The 8,969-nt window shown below is 42.3% G+C and overlaps 1 protein-coding gene across 1 annotated transcript; it reads left to right on the forward strand.

Moving 5' to 3' along the window:
* Positions 1-2,368: 2,368 nt before the first annotated feature.
* On the forward strand, positions 2,369-5,543 carry LOC147611759 (pentatricopeptide repeat-containing protein At4g13650-like). The gene has a single exon (XM_086784805.1). It carries the CDS (start codon positions 2,862-2,864, stop codon positions 5,124-5,126), a length of 2,265 nt encoding a protein of 754 aa, XP_086640931.1. The 5' UTR covers positions 2,369-2,861; the 3' UTR covers positions 5,127-5,543.
* Positions 5,544-8,969: the final 3,426 nt, after the last annotated feature.

Consider the following 8,969-nt stretch of genomic DNA (forward strand, 5'->3'; position numbering starts at 1 on the left):
GAAACTCGAGAAACCGAGGGTTTGAAATTACAATTGTTCTTCTTATTAATTTCTTTTTGTGTGTAGGCGGACTTGATTAGAAAAAGAATGTATTCATTAAGGGATAAAGGAACATGTGCACAAGGATAAATAAATGAACCATATTGTAAGTTGCATCATCAGTGAAACAATGTGCCTAGTAATTTAGGTAAACCTCATAGATGAATGGTTCTAGTCACTGGGAAGCAGGTGGTTGGGTGGACCTAATGAATCGGGGGTGTTTCCTTACAAGAGGCTAGAAATCGAAAAGAGATCCTTGATATATTTTGTAGGACCCCCAACCTTGTGGAGATTGCTTATAAATCGGATCGTCCAAGAGAGGCACTGATGAGATAGCTCTCACAATGGGTCGGGATTGATCTTACCAAGTGAGGTGCCTCCTTATCCCTAGTGAAGGGATGGGTGGTATCTTACATAGGGGTTCCTTTTGGGGTTAAAAAGTAACCAACAATTGACTGGGCATGGACAGATTTTATTTGAAGCTTAAAAAATGCGAAGGCATCAGAGTCCCTTTCCATGACAAGGTGGCTATATGTAACACAATGTTGAATGCCTATATTATGTTCCTATGCCCTGTGCTAGAATTCGAAAAAGGTCACTGGTAGAAAATTGTGAGACCTATAAGAGACTTTCTATGAAGAAATGGAAGCTCTAGCAAAAAGGCTTTAGCCTGGCTTGCAGGAGATACATTAAGCTTACCTAAGTGTGAGGGAGGCATTGGTATTTTACATCTCCCCTCTCACACAATTGCAAGGATGACACTTCTTCTCCCCAAGTGTCTTCAATAGAAGGAGATTTGGGACAAGATACTGAAAGAGCTTGTGGAAGATTCACATATCTATTTTGAGGGTTGTTTTTGGCAAGGCCTTGGATGAAAGGATAAAATATTCTGTCATGCCTCTCTTAAGATTACAGGATCCCCCTTTTGTGCAGTAAATGGAAAGAGGTTCTGGGGTCGATGGTTTGGGATGGTTGTGTTAGGGCTTCAAGAAATTCTCTACTATGCTTGGGGATTTGATGGACTCATAAATTTAATCCTCCTTTAGCCTTCAAGATCCTAAAATAGCTAAAAACAAGAATTAGGAGGCTTTCGGGTTGTTGGAATGGAGTCTCAATGGGGTGGAAGGAACCTGAACAGCTAGAAGAGGAATTTGGACTGACTTACAGGGAAGGGCAGCTAGTTAGACAAGTGTTGGAGGAGGTATTGAAGGGATGGACTTCCATAGCTTTTGATGATGCTTGCTGGATAAAGGATTGGGTCTGATACAATGGGTCTAAACTAGACATAGGGTCAACTAAGGATCTGTATAAGGTATTGAGAGAGAGTGAGGTTAAAATAATCTATTGCAATAAAATTTAGAGAGTAACCTAAAGCCCTAATAGTTGGAGAAAGAGATGGAAGGCAATATGGGAGACTGATATTCCTACAAAATCCCAAGTTTTTCTGTGGAGAGTGTGTGTATAGGAGCCTTGCCTATTGGATCTAAGCTGGTACAAAGAAATTTCACCAGTGGGCTACTGTCCTAGATGTAGAATTGCTCTTGAGGATGGAAAACATGCTTTTTGGGAATGCCTTGCTATTAGAGGTACTTGGACCAGAATTGGGAAATGGATTTTTAGCAATACAGGGATACAAGGTCAATGAAGGGACTGGTTATTAGGGAGATGGGCAACTAATGATGGACATGCTGATTTGATCTTTAATATAATCGAATTTTGTTGTCTTTGGGAGATTTGGACTCTAGGAACTGTATAGTATTTCAAAAAGCTTGTAACACACGAATTGATGTAATAGGGTTGATGTATAAATGTGTACATATGCACTGGTCCATATAGTTGGTAAACAAGTTGAATAAGGATGAGATGGTATAGATGATTAACGCCTTGCAGATAGCTACTACTTGACTCCTACTCTTTTGGGAGAGAGACCTTCACTCATACTGGGCTAAGCCTAACTGGTTGTTTTATCTGCTTTTAGGTAATTATAGGTTTGAATCTGAAGACCAAGCCAGTTAAGTTTGGACCTAAGACCAGAAGATGGTACATGAAAGTGAAGCAGATGGATTACACACATGTAGCTTTTATTGAAAACCCAGTTGGAACTAGACCTACAATCAAAATCTGATCTAAGAAGGGGGATGTTCTAGAAAAACAGTCAGCTAAAGGATGCACCACTGAAGCCATGATTGAAGCTTGCATTCATCTTGGATATCGGATCTGATGGGAAAAGTCCTCTTTTGTATTGGAGGATGATAGATGGTCTCTGATTTGCAGTTTACTTAATAGGGTTTGGATGATGATAAAGTTGATGTAAAGATGCTAAGATGTAAAGCTGCTTTTTGGTAAATAAATATATATATGTTGGAGCTATGATGAAGACTTGGGAAACAAAAATTGGGAAGTCTTCATCACCTTCCATACGTTCTTCATCATACCTGGTTGCTCGGGCCGCACGTGCGGAGATGGCTTCTAACCCCGAGCACGTATGGAAGGAGAACGTCTATAGATTGAACCAGCCATCCATCCATAACCACTGCTTGGTGAGCTTGTGCCGGAGACCTGTTGTCTGTAACATGCAAAGGGACTCACGGTCGTTAGCAGAGAGTGCAGAGCAGCTTTCTCTCTGCAAAGATGACATGTCGCTAGCAGAGCGACTTTCCTTGTCTGCAACAAAATTAACGGACATGTAAAGCAGAGTAACTCTAGTTGGGTTCAAGACATGTGAGACGCCCCTAGAGCGTTATGTGATGGAGACACAAGAAGATGAAGAAGAAGAAATGAGTAAGACGTAGAGGAGGCACCCCCCTTCTTCGGAAGAAGGGATGCTGCCCGTGCAACCCTTGGTTGAGGACTTTGCATGCATCTTGCACACGTGCAGAAAAGATGGAAACCTTGAGCAGGTGCTTCGCTTGCATGCCTACATGTGCCAAAGTGGGTTGGAAGCCCAGGTATCACTCGGGAATGTCCTGGTCTTGGTGCTGGTCGATGTAGGAAGCATGTGCCATGCCCAGCAAGTTTTTGACAGGCTGGTGTATCGGGATGAGTGTTCGTGGAATTCACTGATCACAGGTTATGTTAAATGCGGCAAGTCACGGCATGCTCTCACTCTGTACCAGAAAATGCAGGAGGATGATTCTCTACATCCTAGTGGGTACACTTTTGTGGCGTTACTGAAGGCTTGTGCTGCACTGAAAGATCTGGAAAGAGGCTGCGCATTACACGCTGAGATAGCCAGAAAAGGGTTGTCAGAAAGAGATGTTTTCGTTGGCAGCACCTTGGTCGATATGTATGCCAAATGTGGCTCCCTAGCAAAATCACAGGAAGCGTTTGACAAGCTCCCAGTCCAAGACGTGGTCTCTTGGACTGCACTTATTGCAGGATATGCTGAACATGGGCATTTTGAGGAAGCACTCGATTGTGTCAGACAAATGCAACATGAGGGCATCTCTCCGAATGCTTTTACACTTGTTTGCAGCTTGAAAGCTTGTGGTAGCGTAGGAGCCATAGACAAGGGTCGAGAAATACATACTGAGATTGCTAGAAAAGGGTTGGAAAGAGAGCTCCTCGTTGGCAATACCTTGGTTGATATGTATACTAAATGTGGCTTTCTTGCAACAGCACAGGAAGTGTTTAACAAGCTACCAATTCGAGATGTGGTATCTTGGACTGCACTAATTGCAGGATATGCTGAACACGGGCATGGCAAGGAGGCACTCGATTGTTTCGAAGAGATGCAGCATGATAATATCTCTTTGAATGCTGTTGCATTTGTTTGCAGCTTGAAAGCTTGTGGCAGCATAGGAGCCACTGTTGAGGGCCAACAGATACATGCTGAGATTGTCAAAAAAGGGTTTGAAAAAGACATCCTCATTGGAAACACCTTGGTCGATATGTATGCTAAATGTGGCTTGCTTGCAACAGGGCAAGAAGTGTTTGACAAGCTTCCAGTTCAAGATGTGGTCTCATGGAATGCACTAATGGCCGGATATATTGAACATGGCCATGGCAAGGAGGCACTTGACTGTTTTGAGCAGATGCAACATGAGGGTATATCTTTGGATGCTGTCACATCGGTTTGCATTTTGAAAGCTTGTAGCAACATAGGAAACACTGTCAAGGGCCAAGAAATGCACGCTGATATTGTTAGAAAAGGGTTCGAAAGAGAGCTTCACATTGGCAACACCTTGGTTGATATGTATGCTAAATTTGGCTCCCTTCCAACAGCACAGGAAGTGTTTGACAAACTTCCAGTTCGAGGCTTGATCTCATGGAATGCTCTGATCGCAGGATATGCAGAACACGGGCATGGTGAGGAGGCGCTCTACTGTGTCAAACAGATGCAACATGAGGGCATATCTCTGAGTGTTGTCACGTTTGTTTGCAGCTTAAAAGCTTGTGGCAGCATAGGAGCCACAGTGAAGGGCCAAGAAATACATGCTGAGATTGCCAGAAAAGGATTGGAAAGAGAGCTTCTTGTTGGTAACAGTTTGATCAATATGTATGCTAAATGTTGCTCACTTGCAGAAGCACAGGAAGTGTTCGACAAACTCCCAGTTCGAGATGTGGTCTCATGGACTGCACTAATTGCCGGATATGCCCAGCTTGGAGAGAGTGAAAATGTTTTCTATATCTTTGACAGAATGCTAGGAGAAGGTATCAAGCCAAATCTGGTTACATTGGCCAGTGTTCTTAATGCATGCAGTGATGCAGGTCTAGTGAATAAGGGCCAGATGTATTTCAAGGCCATTAGCAGTGACTCTGGTTTCATTCCAACTCTTGAGCATTACACTTGCATGATCGATCTTCTTGCCCGTGCAGGCCATATAGACAAGGCGGTAGGTATGATCAGGAAGATGCCATTGCATCCTGATATCGTGGTGTGGCATACCATGTTGGGGGCTTGTCAGAAATGGGGCAATGTGGAGCTTGGAAGACATGCTTTTGAGCATGCAGTGCGATTGGATAGAAAAGACAAGGCAGCGTATTTATTTATGTATAACATCTATGCAGATGCTGCCATGCAGGAGGAAGCGAACAAGGTTGATGCAATGAGGATAGAAAACCGCATGGAAGAAGCCAGGACATAGTTAGTGGATGAATGCCCACATTGTTGTGCATTCCTTGATTCAGGGAGAAAAGACATGCTCAAAGAGAGAACACTGACGTAAAGCTTGAAGGTATTTTAAATTGTTGAAGGAAAGGTATATACCAAGTTTTCATTGGGTGTCCTGCACATTCCGGGTGATGCAAAGGAAGATACGCTATGCTGGAACATTGTGAAGTTGGCTATCTCGTATGCACTAATTAATACAACCAAGGGGACCAATGTACATGCTGGCAAAAGTCTTAAGAGTTGTTTGGGCACTGAAATCAAAGAGAGAGAGGGGAAGAATTGCTGTAAAAAATGCAAACCGCTTATATGCTTTGGAGGAAGGAAAGTGTAGTTGTTGGGCCTATTGATGTTAATAATGTAAGCGATAGCCATTGTTCCCTTATGTTCAAAATGTTGATGCCAGAATGAATATCAATAGATCAATTATTACTGTGTGCTGAGGCAATATGAGACCCAATTAACAACAGATTATGTGCGTACAAGAGTAGATCCGGTAGAGTTCTTCTGGTGATGGATGATTTCTTGAATGAAGGTGGCAAGGGCAATGGTCTTCCCCTCTTGCGAGAGGAAACTATGGATTTTGTGGCATCCCTATAATATGCGAGGAAAACGTGTATGGATAGTGGCATAAGCTGGTCATTCTAAGAGTGTGTTGCTCGGTTTCCTGCAATCAAACAGAGCGTTGTGAGCATCTCCTCTCTGATTCAGATCCACGTTTGTTGTCTCATACAGTAGATGGTGGAAGCCTGGTCAAATGGCTGCAGTTGTGGAGACAGTAATAAGTTGCACTGATTCTGTCACATTGGTAGGGGTCTAAGGTCCTCTTTCTGCAAAGAAAATAAGTTTATGGGTAGGACTAAGTTGTAGTGACAATATTTGGAGCCACCCTCTGAATCCTTTAGACTAACCAATGCTCCAATGATTTCTAGTCGTATGATGACCCAAATATTCCTAAGTAGCAATCCAAGATCACAAGCCCATCCTCTCAAGCATAGTGTGAATCCGGTATCCAAGGTATCCAGCAAATGAAACCATAACTCATGGCCGGAATGTTAAGTGACTCTGGCACAAAAGAATCATTGTGTAGGGAACCAAGATGTGTTGAATGTGCATCCAAATGGCATGCCACATAATTAATTCCATACATCCCAAGTGGCATATAATGCATCCAAAGACAAAATGTCTCTACTCCAAAGAACATAGGATCTTGTCGACATCCATGGGAGTCAAATGAACAAAAACTCAAAGTCGGCATCATGTAGAAACTTATGCGAACCAATGCCCTTGTCACATGTATGCTCGCTCAAGCCATCCAAGACATGGTCTAATGCATCCTTATATGTATGAACATGAGCCATACCATATTAACACATCCTTGTGTGTATGATGATCCAAAGTAGAAGCATGATCATCAAGATCATCATAGTCATCACTTGATACTAATAATGAATCCTCATATGAGAACTATGTGGTATTATCCACCAAGTCACCATCCATGGCATCCTTAAGGTCTTTAAGTTTGTTCCCATAGGCATAGTCTATCTTCATCAATATATGATCTATATCTCATGATAAATCAATCACCATCAACATTGAATCTAAGAAGATGTCTAGCTCAAATACAAATCTCTCAAGATCAACATCATATGATCTAATAAGAATATTGATACACGTGCATAATCTTGTCTCTCCTATGAGACCTCACCTCAACAAACTCATCATTGTTCTCATGGACTATGCTAGACTTCTAACTATATTCATACAAATGATGTTAGGAAATCTATGAGAACTAGGAGTAGTGGTCAAATTAGGAATGTCTCCACAGGTAGAGGATTAGCCTAACACATCTAACACAAGAAACCAAGGCCTATGCTCCTCTTGGTCCATTGTATGCTCATAGGTATCCCATGATCCAATATGTAAAGTATCATCAATCCCACATGTAACAATGGATGCATTCCTAATCGAATGCTCTCAATCCTCTAATAGACCCTTATGAACGTCTAACGCATCCGAACGAAGACCCTCAGGATAGTCTAATGCATCCCAATGATCCCTAGGAAGGTAGGTAGGCATAATGCTCGATGCTAGCGTGTCATCACCCACAATGCTTGATGTCATGCCTACCCTTGAGATCATGTCCACATGATCTAGCTCACACACATCAATATTACATACATCATGATCATATGTATTTGTTACTTTTGACATGTCTGTGCCTCTATCTAGCCTGTATTGGCAATCTTTCTTATACAAGAATGATTTTTTGCAAGAAAATAGAAAAGAACTTCCAAGAGATGAAAAATTAAGCACTTCCACCACGTTTTGCACTCCAAATTTTTGCTACTATAGACCTGATTTGAACAAAGCTGCACACTAAAATTCTCCCAAGATTTGCATAACATCCATTTTCTTGATCTTCCTTTGCCAAGCTTTGTTGTAGAATAGAAAATGTTGATAGGTCTCACACTAAACAGAAAAATCCCTCAAGACTTTGCAACGGAATGATGAATCTAGGGTGGCTGTGGTGGTACTGTGTAAAATTTTGAGTTTTTATAGTTACAATCATGACAAATTGATTTAATCATGAAAACTCATGTAACTGGAATCTAAAAATTTGTCAAATAATTTAAAAATGATTAATCTCTAATCAACTCTTAAACAAGGGATCCAAGCAAAAACTCTGATACCAATGCAAGAGAGGGATCTAGGGAGAGAGAGAGAAAGAGAGAGAGATATTACACTCATGAAGAGTTTGTCAAGAAGAAGTCATGGATGTTGGCACTGCATTGATCGTTGCTTGCTAGAATGCCAATACCGGTAGGATGAGGTCTTGTACTTCTTGCCGATGTGGCAGTTTTTGCCAAATGTCATGTCGATGTTGGTGTGTCGAGTGGGGGCTTGCGGTGACACTGGCTTGGGGTGTGTTGATGCCTTGAATTTGCTGACAGGAGTGTGCTTGGCCGAGTGTCTTACGTACATGCCTTGGAATGTCGGGCTTACTTGACTCGGAGTGTCACGAGGTTGACAAGCCAACATCTCGATCTTCTTAGCGGTCATGTGCCTTTTGCACGGTGATAGTTTTTAATACCCTATGCAATGCTAAATCTCTTGAAAAAAAAAGACCCAAGGCAAATATCATTCACAATGGTTGGTTGTTCTTCATGCAAGAACTGGTGGGGACTTTTGATGAGTACATTCACATCCCTGAGATTGGGCACCCCGGCTCTCCCATCCCACCTCCATGTATGTGCTCTTTAGCACTAGGACACCCATGCAGTTGGACTTCTGACCGTAATCCCACAAATCTAGAGCTATTTGCATGATAACCTACTTTGGCAAAAATACATGCATGATAGCCTACTCTGGCAAAAACACACACATTGGCTTGTGGGGGATGAGTATGAGCATGCACAAAAATCATGAATGTATGACACCCCTTAAGCCCCCTTTCTGATGGTGACCTAGTATGGGTAAAGATCTCCTTGCTTCATTATCTTCTCCGAAGCCATACCTACCACTGTGCCATCACAATTGTCACTGTACTTGATGGTGGAGTGGTTTGAAGTGTAAGCTATGCACAAAGATGTGGAGCCTGCAAACCTCGTTGTTGTTAAACAAAAATGCACTATCTCTTGTACCTACAAGCCCCACTATAAAAGAAGAAAAACGCTAGAAGGAGCCCAACATGGATGCCACGGATGGGTCCTACAAGCGTTCCTAGCACTCCCTCTCACCACTCTTGCATATGGATACCATTGCTAGAAGGTAGCATGTGACCCTAAGCACAAGGCACATGGGGCCAAGAATAGTCCCA

The sequence above is a fragment of the Cibotium barometz genome, chromosome 47, assembly GCF_041138505.1.
Source record: "Cibotium barometz isolate CiBa-2024 chromosome 47, ASM4113850v1, whole genome shotgun sequence".
NCBI classification, from domain to species: Eukaryota; Viridiplantae; Streptophyta; class Polypodiopsida; order Cyatheales; family Cibotiaceae; genus Cibotium; species Cibotium barometz.

Bases quoted from the DNA above. Each gene is read 5' to 3' on its own strand.
- LOC147611759 (XM_086784805.1), top strand. From the start codon at position 2,862: ATGCTGCCCGTGCAACCCTTGGTTGAGGACTTTGCATGCATCTTGCAC.